Source organism: Fundulus heteroclitus, chromosome 22 (assembly GCF_011125445.2).
Source record: "Fundulus heteroclitus isolate FHET01 chromosome 22, MU-UCD_Fhet_4.1, whole genome shotgun sequence".
Lineage (NCBI taxonomy): Eukaryota > Metazoa > Chordata > Actinopteri > Cyprinodontiformes > Fundulidae > Fundulus > Fundulus heteroclitus.
This window is the reverse complement of record NC_046382.1, coordinates 1,649,510-1,662,187: the sequence shown is the minus strand read 5'-3', so window position 1 is coordinate 1,662,187 and position 12,678 is coordinate 1,649,510. Positions and strand designations below refer to the sequence as shown.

Genomic DNA, 12,678 nt, shown 5'->3' with positions numbered 1-12,678 from the left:
AAACAGATCTGCTACAGCTGGAGAGGACAAAACCAGGACAGACATGGACCAGCAGACCCAACCAGTTACAGTACCTCATGGTACTGCCTGGTAGTACTGCCTGGTAGTACCGCCTGGTAGTACCACCTGGTACTGCCTGGTAGTACCGCCTGGTACTGCCTGGTAGTACTGCCTGGTAGTACCTCCTGGTACTGCCTGGTAGTACTGCCTGGTACTGCCTGGTAGTACCTCCTGGTACTGCCTGGTAGTACTGCCTGGTACTGCCTGGTAGTACTGCCTGGTAGTACTGCCTGGTAGTACCACCTGGTACTGCCTGGTAGTACCACCTGGTAGTACTGCCTGGTAGTACCACCTGGTACTGCCTGGTAGTACTGCCTGGTAGTACTGCCTGGTAGTACCACCTGGTACTGCCTGGTAGTACCACCTGGTAGTACTGCCTGGTAGTACCACCTGGTAGTACCGCCTGGTAGTACCACCTGGTACTGCCTGGTAGTACCGCCTGGTAGTACCGCCTGGTAGTACCGCCTGGTAGTACCACCTGGTAGTACTGCCTGGTAGTACTGCCTGGTAGTACCACCTGGTACTGCCTGGTAGTACCACCTGGTAGTACTGCCTGGTAGTACCACCTGGTAGTACCGCCTGGTAGTACCACCTGGTACTGCCTGGTAGTACCGCCTGGTAGTACCGCCTGGTAGTACCGCCTGGTAGTACCACCTGGTAGTACCGCCTGGTAGTACCGCCTGGTAGTACCGCCTGGTAGTACCGCCTGGTACTGCCTGGTAGTACAGCCTGGTAGTACCACCTGGTAGTACCACCTGGTACTGCCTGGTAGTACTGCCTGGTAGTACCGCCTGGTACTGCCTGGTAGTACCGCCTGGTACTGCCTGGTAGTACTGCCTGGTAGTACCGCCTGGTAGTACCGCCTGGTAGTACCGCCTGGTACTGCCTGGTAGTACTGCCTGGTCGTACCGCCTGGTAGTACCGCCTGGTAGTACTGCCTGGTAGTACCACCTGGTAGTACCGCCTGGTAGTACTGCCTGGTAGTACCGCCTGGTAGTACTGCCTGGTAGTACCACCTGGTAGTACTGCCTGGTACTGCCTGGTAGTACCGCCTGGTAGTACCACCTGGTAGTACCTCATGATAGTACCTCATGGTAGAACTGCCTGGTAGTACCGACTGGTAGTACCGGCTGATAGTACCGCCTGGTAGTACCACCTGGTACTGCCTGGTAGTACCGCCTGGTAGTACCACCTGGTAGTACCAGCTGTTAGTACCGGCTGGTAGAACCACATGGTACTACCACGTGGTAGTACCGCCTGGTAGTACCTCATGGTAGTACCTCATGGTACCTTCAGGGTACGCACAGGGAACCTCCTGGGTATAGAGTACATATACCTGCTGCTTACTTAAATGTAAATGGTTCCTCATGGGTACATAGAGGAACTCCTACAGAGGATTCATGAAGTATTTGCAGGGTTACAGAGTACCGTCAGGTTCCTTACAGATAACTTTGAGGTATTAGCAGCTATGGGTCCTACATGCTGCTTCCAGGGTACCGGTGGAGGTTTATCGGGTACCCAGAGGGTCAAGAAGTTCTACTTTCTTTCTGCTAACAGAACACCATGGAGAACATAGTGGGTACCTGGGCGCCATTACAGCCTCATACGTTCCTGCAGGTTACCCAGGGGGAACTTAGTGGCAGTGGTGGCTTTAACGGCGCCCCATGAAAGCCTCTCCTTCCACCAAGGAGCCATTAAACGCAGGAACGTGTCAGAACTTCTGGGGACGGTTAAAAGATGTTCTGCACAAAGCAAAGAATCTGATCTGCTGGTCCCGCCTTCACCAAGAGTCCTGGGACTAAAAGCAGCTCCTGGTGACGCCATGTTAGGAAAAAATCTTCCTGAATTCTAAGAGTCTTCTTACAATTTTACCTCAGTAAGATAAAAGTTGTTCACAAAGCATCTCAGGCCTCCAGAGAGCTGCTGAAGTGATAAAATGTAGAGAGGAGGACTGAAGCAGGAAGAGGGAGGAAACAGAGAGAGCTGATTGGCTGATCCACTGAACAGAGAGAGCTGATTGGCTGATCCACCACCTGAACAATGGGAGAAATGAGCTGATAAACTTCTTTAACAATCAGTCACAGTTCCAGAATGACCTAAATTTGGTTTAGATGGTTGAGGCGATACACTTTTAATAAGTTGGGTATTTTTTTGGCCTTTCCAAAAAATGTAAGGTGCAACCAATGTCAGGATCTTTTATGAGCCTTTGCTTCTAATTTAAGTTAATAGTAAATAAGACCATAAACTTTTTACCAAAAGGCAGACCTGGGTACACCTTATTTAAGCAAAATAAGGTAAGAATGAAGCCAATCTGCTGTTTTTACTGAAAAGAGACAAAAACCCAAATTATTATGGCTAGTTTCCTATAAGTGAACCTGCAAGTCTTTATGTTTCAAATCTAAAATAAAAGATTCATTTTCTACAGAAATCAGACTAATTGGCTTGTTTCATTAAAGTATTTTGTGTGTTTAGTCTATTGTTGAGCCAGTAAGAATAATAAAGAAGCTTTTTGCCATTTTAACAAAAAGTGTTAGTTTTGTGGCCCATGCGTACTTTCTACATGACGGGGTACCATTGAGCAACTGACTATGGTCCCCTCCATGGGGCCCCATGTGTGCAGCCTGGTGGTCTCCTGCTCAGTCAGCACTACCCACAGCCTACCTGTGCACACCTGGACCTACAGGAAACCTCCTGGGATTTGGCACCCTACAGGTACGTCCATCATCTTATTTATCTGAGGGACCGCCTGCTGTTCCCTCTGCAGCCGCACGGTGGCAGCAGCGAGTTCTCAGCGTCATTTCAGAACCAGCAGAACCTCTGACGGCCCGGTTCTGCTGGTTCTGCTGGACAACCTGAAACCAAGACACACACAAACCTCCATGTTCACGTTTTTATTATTTCGGAACCGCGCTGACAGCTTTAACTGCAGAGATCTGCTCACACAACAGCAACAACCCCACAGGCAGGGGATTTCAACCAGCAACCATCACAGCCCCAGGCTCTCAGACCGGAACCGGGGGTCCAGAACCGGGGGTCCAGAACCGGGAGTCCAGATGGGGGAGCAGTCCTTCCTCCATGTGGCAGGAAGCAGGAAGACGAGTGCGGAGTCTGGTTTAAGGAGAATAAAGGAAACACATGACGTCAGAGTGTTCAGCTGTCCCTGGGCGTGTGACGTCATGACCCAGACTAATCGGAACCATCAGCTGTAAAGTGATTAACTGGTTCAGGTCTGAACAGGTTAAAGAGCAGCAGCCCGACCGGTACCGTTTCCGGGGTTCTGCAGAACCGTCGATGCGCAGCAGAACCCTCCTTCCGGGTCAGAACCCACTGACGCGGCTCCTACAGGTTCCCCTCAGTCTGCCGGGAAGGCTCGGGTCCAGTGGGCCCGGTTCGGGTCACAGGTGGACCTCCGGGCCCGGGTAGGGCTCGCCCCCGCACCAGAAGTGAGCGGGCTGGGAGATCTCGAGCAGCCAGACCTCCTGCTCCCTGCGCTCCGCGGGGTTCGGCTCCGGTTCCGCCAGAACCTTGTAGTAGTGGCAGTCGCGGCCGTCGTCCGGGTCGTAGGGCGGCGCCAGGATGTCCATGAAGGCCGTGGGTCCGTCCACGGCGTCGATCTGGTGCAGGTTGTCCCGGTCCGGGGACAGCACGCACGGCCCGCTCTCCTCCGTGTACTCCGCGGAGGAGCGCAGCACGGAGCGCCGCAGCGACCCCGCCTGCGCCGGACCGGGAGGCGGCGCCGCCTGCAGCCCGCCGCCGCCGCCGCCGCCGCCGCCGCCGGGCCGCTCCAGCCGGTCGAAGCAGCTGATGCGGACGGTGCCGTAGAGCACCTTGAGCACGCCGTGCATGCCCGGGTGGTCGTGCAGCGGGATGGAGGCGCCGCTCTTCAGCAGGAACACCCCCATGCTGAAGCGCTCCGTCTCGCAGATGTGCATGTAGGTGACCGGCGGCGCGCCGTGCGGGAACGGCGGCGGACGCGGCGCGCCGTCGTCGGCTCTGCGCGGGACGAGCCTCAGGTCCGCCGCCCGCACCTCCGTCATCAGGCTCTTCAGCTTGCCGTGGTTCTCCACGAACGCCTTCCCGGCCTCCTCGCCGGGTCCCGGCGGGCTGCGGAAGGTCAGCAGCGCCTGTCGAGCGATTCTCTGAACGATGGACGTCATGGTGCCGTCGCCTGGCATCATCCCGCACCAGGAGCGCCGCTGCCCGGGTCCGCTGCCTGCCTTAGCCCCGCAGCTAGCTTCACAGATAGGTTACTGTCGGGATGCTCCACTCCGCTGCCTGCCTTAGCCCCGCAGCTAGCTTCACAGATAGGTTACTGTCGGGATGCTCCACTCCGCTGCCTGCCTTAGCCCCGCAGCTAGCTTCACAGATAGGTTACTGTGGGGATGCTCCACTCCGCTGCCTGCCTTAGCCCCGCAGCTAGCTTCACAGATAGGTTACTGTCGGGATGCTCCACTCCGCTGCCTGCCTTAGCCCCGCCGCTAGCTTCACAGATAGGTTACTGTCGGGATGCTCCACTCCGCTGCCTGCCTTAGCCCCGCAGCTAGCTTCACAGATAGGTTACTGTCGGGATGCTCCACTCCGCTGCCTGCCTTAGCCCCGCAGCTAGCTTCACAGATAGGTTACTGTCGGGATGCTCCACTCCGCTGCCTGCCTTAGCCCCGCAGCTAGCTTCACAGATAGGTTACTGTCGGGATGCTCCACTCCGCTGCCAAGCCGCGTAGAGCCGAAGGATCTGTGGTCCGTTCGGCGCCGAGCTGTTCAAACCGATTCCACGAAAACAAAATTAAACGAGTTCCAGTCTGAATATTTAATATTTAAGCATTAAAAAAAATAACCATACTTACATTAAGGACGATTTTCGACCGGCAGCGACGTCGATGTTTAACACTCCTCGCTGCTTGTTCATTCAGTCGCTTTGATCGTTAATGAACATCTTGGTGGGAAGATTTGTTGAAAAAGAACAAATTTAAAACAACAATGTCTGAATCTATGACCTGCGGGCAGAAAATCTGAGTTTAACCGTCACTCTGGTTCTTCTTCGAAACCCCATTTTTAAATAACTGTCAAACACGTCCGCACCAGGCAGTTTGCACACAGGGAATCATGGGACATGTAGTTGTTTTGTACAGAATTAATCCTTAGTTTCTCACAATGAAGAAAACCAATCATCTGTAAGTACTGATGGAGAGGACTTAATGTTGTTACAGGACAGTAGGAAACATCAAATGATCAATGCAAATGTTTTGGCTAGGTTCTGGTCGACCTGTCCGCCTTATTACACTACATTTCCCAGCATGCCGCAGAACATGTAGCATTAACCAGCTGTTCCTCGAATACAAACAGTCACACGGGGGAAACAAGGCTTCGTGTTGGTTTTTTCTGACAAGTTTGGTGTTTTTCTGGAACTTTAGTCCAGAAACTGGAACAAAATGGGTCTTTATGTCAAACTGCTGCTAACAAAGACCAGGAAGATCCTGTTTAAAAGCGGCGTTTAGCTCTTATTTCAGGAACCTTTTAAAACACCACAGTTAACACATTCTCCAGGGGGGAGATGATTACACAACATAAACCTGCAATGATTTTTAAAAACAGGCTGCAGTGAGTAGGACTGCTGCCTTGGAGCAAGATGGTCCAGCTAAGAATAATAATTTGGATTTCCACATGTTGGGAAAGACTGAGCCGTTTATAAACGTCTGCAGATACCAAGATAAGTTATTATCACCTTCTTATCAATGACCAGCCGCTTTGATGTTTTCCAGTCAGGTTTCCTCACCACAGTACAGAGAACGCCCTGATCAAGGTGTTTGATGACATCCATATAAATACAGACTGTGGAAGAACCACCGTGCTGGTTCTGTTGGACCTCAGTGCAGCATTGATACTGTTGATCACTCCATCCTGTTAGAACGCCTGGAGAACTGGGTCGGCCTCTCTGGTACAGCTCTCCACTGGTTTAAATTCTACTTAAAGGACTTTTAGTGTCAGTAGGTAACTTTACGTCAGAGATGACAAAAATCACATGTGGGGTTCCCCAAGGGTCCATCCTGGGTTCCTCCTGTTCTAGATCTACATGCTCCCTCTAGCTCAGATCATAAAACATCATCAGCTACCATCACTATGCAGACGACACACAGCTCTACATCACCATGTCACCAGGTGACTATGAACCAGTTCAGGCACTGAGTAAATGCCTAGAAGAAATCAATGCAGGATGAGACAAAATGTTCTTCAGTTGAATAAAAACAAAACAGAAATAATAATTTATGGACCAATAGAGGAGAGATCAAAAGTTAGCACACAGCTATAGTCACTTCAGCTAGGAACCACTGATCAGGCCTGAAACCTGGGATCAGTGATGGACTCAGACCTGAACCGGCTTCCGGCGGCGCCCCTGGCGGCAGCAGCCGAACACAGCTTTGTACCAACTCGCGGACTTTTTGCATAAAAATGCATAAAAATGCCGCCAAACTCGCTGGAAACCACCCATCTACCCAGCCGATCAGTACTTGACCGCGAGCGCCTGTTGGAGTTACGATCAAGTTGTGTTTTTGGACTTTTAAATACCACGCTCGACTGCTTACGTGACTGTGGCGTCCTACGGAGACCAGCCCCGGAGGCCTGTGAAGCGGCGGCCTCGACGAGCAGCTCACGCCGGAGGAGAGCGACGCGGAAGCGGTGTAGCCGGCCGAAGAAGCGCGGGTGCCGAGGAGGCTTAGCAGCGAGGCTAAAGGCTAACCCATTCAGACCGCCGCTACCATCCATCTGGCTTTCCAAAGTTCGCTCACTGGACAACAAAATGGACCATTTACAACTCGAGCTCTCTGCAAAGAGGGAGCTCAGGGACTGCTGCGCTCTCATTCTGACCGAGACATGGCTTTCATCATCAATCCCAGACAACGCCGTTAGCCTGGAGGGGCTAGCTACTTTCCGCGCCGACAGACAAACAGAACTCTGCGGTAAGACCCGAGGAGGCGGACTCTGCGTTTACACCAATAACACCTGGTGTAAAAATGCTAGATTAGTCACAAGTTTCTGCTCTCCGGACATTGAGCTTATGATTATTAGCTGCAGACCTTTTTATCTGCCTAGAGAGTTCACTGTTGTTATCATCGCAGCGGTTTACGTCCCTCCCAGCGCTAATACTAAAGATGCTATGACTGTTCTCTATCGGACTATCTCTGAGCTGCAATCTGCACACACAGAGGGTGTTTTCATCATTGCTGGGGATTTTAACCAGGCAAATATGAAAACTGTTCTCCCTCATTTTTACCAACACGTGGATTTTGCAACTCGGGGAGAGAACACTCTAGACTTAGTCTACACAAACATTAAAGGAGCATTCAGAGCAGCCCCCCGCCCCCACCTGGGCTCTTCAGACCACCTTTCTGTGATGCTAATTCCTGCATACAGGCCCCTGCTGATCAGAGCAAAACCAACAGCGAGGCAGGTGAGGGTGTGGACTGAGGGAGCAATGGAGGCGCTCCAGGACTGTTTTGAGTGCTCTGACTGGAACATGTTCAAAGCTGCTGCAACTTATGAGGACAAGATCAACATTGATGAGTACGCCATGACTGTGTCAGCCTACATCAACAAATGCATTGAGGACGTCAGCACCACCAAGACCATCATCACCCGAGCCAACCAACGACCCTGGATTGGTCCGTCAAGCGCTAAAAGCACGGAACTCAGCCTTCAAGTCTGGAGACAAGGAGGCACTGAGGACAGCGAGAGCCAACCTGAACCGTGCAAACAGGCTAGCAAAGCGGAACCACACTAAGAAAATTCAGGAGTTTTTCCACAACGCCAGCAACACCAGGAGCATGTGGAAAGGCATCCGGGCGATCACTGAATACAACACGCCCTCCCCCCCGGTGGGTGAAGTTGATGCTGACTTCCTCAATGGACTAAATAACTTCTTTGGGAGGTTTGAGGCACTAAACAGCACTCCAGCAGTGAAAGCTGTTCCCCATCAGGAAGAGGAGGTCCTCTGCCTTGACACCGCCGACGTGTGGAAGACTCTAAGGAGAGTCAACCCGCGGAAGGCCCCAGGTCCCAACAACATACCTGGGCGGGTGCTCAAGGAGTGTGCAGGTCAGCTGGCTGGTGTCCTCACAGACATTTTTAACACCTCGCTGGACCAAGCCAGAGTGCCAGCATGCTTCAAGTCTGCCTCCATCATTCCGGTGCCAAAGAAACCTCAAGTCACCTGTTTCAACGACTACCGGCCTGTTGCACTGACTCCCATCATGATGAAGTGCTTTGAAAGGCTGGTAAAGGAACACATCGTCTCCAGTCTCCCATCAACACTCGACCCGTTCCAGTTTGCCTACCGACGGAACCGCTCCACTGAGGACGCCATCTCCTCTGCTCTTCACCTGAGCCTAGCACACCTGGAGGAGAAGAACACGCACGTGCGGATGCTGTTCCTGGACTTCAGTTCAGCGTTCAACACCATCATCCCACAACATCTGGTGGAAAAACTGGAGCATCTGGGCTTCAACACACCCCTACGAAACTGGCTGCTTGACTTCCTCACCAACAGACCTCAGTCAGTCCGGGTCGGACACAACACCTCTGATGTCGTCACCCTCAGCACGGGCTCCCCTCAGGGCTGTGTCCTGAGCCCCCTGCTGTTCACTCTGATGACACACGACTGCGTCCCCAGGTTCACCACCAATCACATCGTGAAGTTTGCAGACGACACAACGGTGGTGGGCCTGATCAGAGACGACAATGACCAGGACTACAGAGAGGAGGTGGAGCAGCTGGTGGACTGGTGCAGAGACAACAGCCTGATCCTGAACGTGGAGAAGACGAAGGAGATCATCGTCGACTTCAGGAAGAACCAGCCTCACCACGCTCCACTGCTCATCAACAACTCAGCGGTGGAGGTGGTCAGCAGCACCAAGTTCCTGGGTGTGCACATCACGGACAACCTCACCTGGACTGTGAACACCACGTCACTGGTGAAGAGGGCACAGAAGCGACTGTACTTTCTGCGGAGGATGAGGAGAGCCCACCTGCCCCCGCCCATCCTCACGACCTTCTACAGAAGCACCATAGAGAGTATTCTGACCAGCTGTCTCTCTGTGTGGTGTGGAGGCTGCAGTGCCTCCGACTGGAAGAACGTGAGGAGAGTGGTGAGGACAGCAGAAGGGATCATCGGGGCTCCTCTTCCCTCCATTAAAGACATTTCATCGCAGTGCTGTGTGTCTCGAGCCCGTAACATCATCAGGGACCCCTCACACCCCCACCATGGACTATTCTCCCTGCTGCCCTCTGGAAAGAGGTTCCGCAGCATCCGCTGCAGGTCCACTAGGTTCTGCAAAAGCTTTTTCCCTGCTGCCATCAGACTGTTGAACTGCTGAAGTATAAAAGTGTACCACACTAGATTCGCTGATTTGCACATTTGCACATTGTATCGTATTCTGCAAAATTGATGCTGCACCTTAACCGGAAACGTACTGCAAAACTGTGTACAATGCAACTGTCTACTTTTAAATCACTGCTGCACCCTACTGCATATTTGTCTACATTTGGTTTACATTGTTTACATTTCAACTGCCTACTGTTCACTGCTGCACTTTATCCGGAAGTAAATTGAAATTTATCCTGTAAGTGACTGCGACTGATCACTGCACTCTATCATGTACTGTAATTCACTGCAAGGTATCCTGTAGAGTTACTGCAATATTTCTGAGCTGTGTGAAAAACGAAATTTCGTTCTGTATGCACTCTGTGTATACAAAATGACAATAAAGAAAGTCTAAGTCTAAGTCTAAGTCTAAGTCTCTAAGTCTAACCTTCAAAAGCATCTAAAGACAATTACAAGGTCGGCTTTCTATCACCTGAGGAACATTTCTAGGATTAAAGGACTAATGACTCAGCAGGATCTGGAAAAAATAATCCATGCGTTTATCTTTAGTAGAATGCGGTACCGCGCACGTGACGTCACCGTCTCAAGAGCAACGCCCCTTTTGCCGCTTAGGTAGGGCATACAGGAGAGAACGCACAGATAACCCAGCTATTACAAGCGCAACAGAACCAGCGATCTGACCGACTTTACAGCCGTTAAACTTTCCCAAGACGATGTCCCAGGCGCACGGTTTACTGGTCGCACTGTGGAAGAACACACCAACCTTCAGCTCAAACGATGGCTTGAGGTTCAAGGGCTTAAAAAGACTGGAAAACTGGCCGAGATGATGAACGGTAAGCTTTGTTTTTTTTTCCTGCGCGGCGGTCATGGCAGCGTCGGCCGTTTTTTTTTTTTTTGTTGTTTGCAATCACCGTCCAGGAATGGGTATATGTTTTTAATGGGTATATGTTTTTCATGTTAGCGCCTGCTAGGGGAGTGGTGGCCTAGTGGTTAGAGCACAGAGCTTCAGTCCCAGAGGTCCTGAGTTCAACTCCCACAAGCTGCCATTCTGGGTCCCTGAGCAAGACCCTTAACCCCTGATTGCTCCCCAGGCGCCGCACAGTGGCAGCCCACTGCTCCCCAAGGGGATGGGTTAAGATGCAGAAGTGAATTTCTCCATTGTGAGATCAATAAAGTTCAATTATTATTATTATTATCATGATAGCCTATATGCTGTCATGGTAGCAGGCGCTACTTTATTAACATGTCGGCCACCAAAATACTCTTACCTTGACTTGATGTCGCTGGAATTGGGTCAGGATGTTCTTCGGTTGGGCCCTGTCCTCCGACAAAATGCTTGCTACATATGTACTTGAATTTGGTAACTTTTTCCGGGTTGAACTGTTGTGTAGGCCGACCGCCCCGGTGTACCAAGCCCACTTCTCCTTGCCAGTCTTGAAGAAAACATCCTTCATATGCGGCCGATCAGCGTACCTCGAGTCGCTGTTGCCCGTTCCATAGCAACAATGTTTAAAAACCATGGTCTTAGATTTGGAAAAAGCAGTCGTTTACCGAGTAAAACCTAGGCTAACGCACGTCTCTTTTAAAGCAAAGCAGCGGCGGGGTTCAGGAGTTTGCCCCACTGCGTACCACGTGATGTGACGTCATCGTGACGTTGTGTTTCTAAAAATAGCTTGCGCGCGGTACCGCATTGATTACTGCAACGGTGTTTTCACAGGTCTGCCTAAAAAGTGGATCAGAACGCTGCAGCTGATCCAGAACCTGCTGCCTGCGTCCTCACTAAGACTAAGAACGTAGAGAACATGGACCCGGTTCTAAAGTCCTTCCACTAAGACTAAGAATGTAGAGAACATGGACCCGGTTCTGAAGTCCTCACTAAGACTAAGAACGCAGAGAACATGGACCCGGTTCTGAAGTCCTCACTAAGACTAAGAACGTAGAGAACATGGACCCGGTTCTGAAGTCCTTCCACTAAGACTAAGAACGTAGAGAACATGGACCCGGTTCTGAAGTCCTCACTAAGACTAAGAACGTAGAGAACATGGACCCGGTTCTGAAGTCCTTCCACTAAGACTAAGAACGTAGAGAACATGGACCTGGTTCTGAAGTCCTCACTAAGACTAAGAACGTAGAGAACATGGACCCGGTTCTGAAGTCCTCGCTGAGACTAAGAACGTAGAGAACATGGACCCAGTTCTGAAGTCCTCACTGAGACTAAGAACGTAGAGAACATGGACCCGGTTCTGAAGTCCTCACTAAGACTAAGAACGTAGAGAACATGGACCCGGTTCTGAAGTCCTTCCACTAAGACTAAGAACGTAGAGAACATGGACCCGGTTCTGAAGTCCTCACTAAGACTAAGAACGTAGAGAACATGGACCCGGTTCTGAAGTCCTTCCACTAAGACTAAGAACGTAGAGAACTGTACCAACTGTCGGCCATGGTGGAGGCAGCATCATGATGCGGGATTGTTTGACTGCCAGTGGTACTGCTGCACTGCACCAACTGGGTGGAACAACGGAAGAAGGAGAACCTCCTCCAAATTCTACGATTTCTCCTCAAACCAATAGTCCAAAGAGGAGACTGATTACTGAGTAAAGCAGGCTAGCATCAAGGTTCTGCTAAAGCTCCGATCCCCAGACCAGACTTAAAACCAGCTAATTTAAACGACCTTCACCAACTCATCCAAGAACAGCGGTCCAAAGTCCTGCCAGAAGCTCGATGGTGGGTCCAAAGCACGTGGCTGAGGATTTATTATGTATAGAAATATAACTAGTTTCTGTAGCAGAGGAGAAAAATGGAGAGACAACTAAAAAGGTGAATATACTGCTTATAACACCATGATAGGCAGAAGCATTTATTATTTGTTTTCCAGGAAAAATCTAAAAACAAATGTCATAAAGAGGATCCTTCAGTCTCCTGAGTCTAATACTGGTTTATAAAAGAAAACATCACACTTAATAGCAGAGAAGAAGCACATTTATTTAATAAAAAGACCTCCAGGCAGCCTCCCCTGATACCAGCAGTGTCCAGAAAAATAAAAACCCAAAACTCAAATCAAGTCATTAGGTTTTTTCATCCAGTGGAAATCCTGAGCTGCCTCCTGTCAGAAGGTCTGGGTGGACTGTTCCAGTTAGGGTTAGGGTAGGAGGACAAGACAGCGTTAATTTATCAGAACCTCTAACCCTCAGTGGACCCGGTGGGAGATCCCGTGATCCGGTCAGGTGTGCCAGCCCTGATCA

At 50.9% G+C, this 12,678-nt stretch overlaps 1 protein-coding gene across 1 annotated transcript; it reads right to left on the bottom strand.

Annotated features, from left to right (window-relative positions):
• Window positions 1-2,936: 2,936 nt before the first annotated feature.
• On the bottom strand, window positions 2,937-5,159 carry adob (2-aminoethanethiol (cysteamine) dioxygenase b). The gene is made up of 3 exons (XM_036126226.1): window positions 4,905-5,159; window positions 4,340-4,814; window positions 2,937-4,277 (listed from the first exon to the last, which is right to left on the bottom strand). The coding sequence occupies exon 3, from the start codon at window positions 4,236-4,238 to the stop codon at window positions 3,456-3,458; it is 783 nt and encodes a 260-aa protein (XP_035982119.1). The 5' UTR covers window positions 4,239-4,277; window positions 4,340-4,814; window positions 4,905-5,159; the 3' UTR covers window positions 2,937-3,455.
• Between the last annotated feature and the right edge of the window lie 7,519 nt (window positions 5,160-12,678).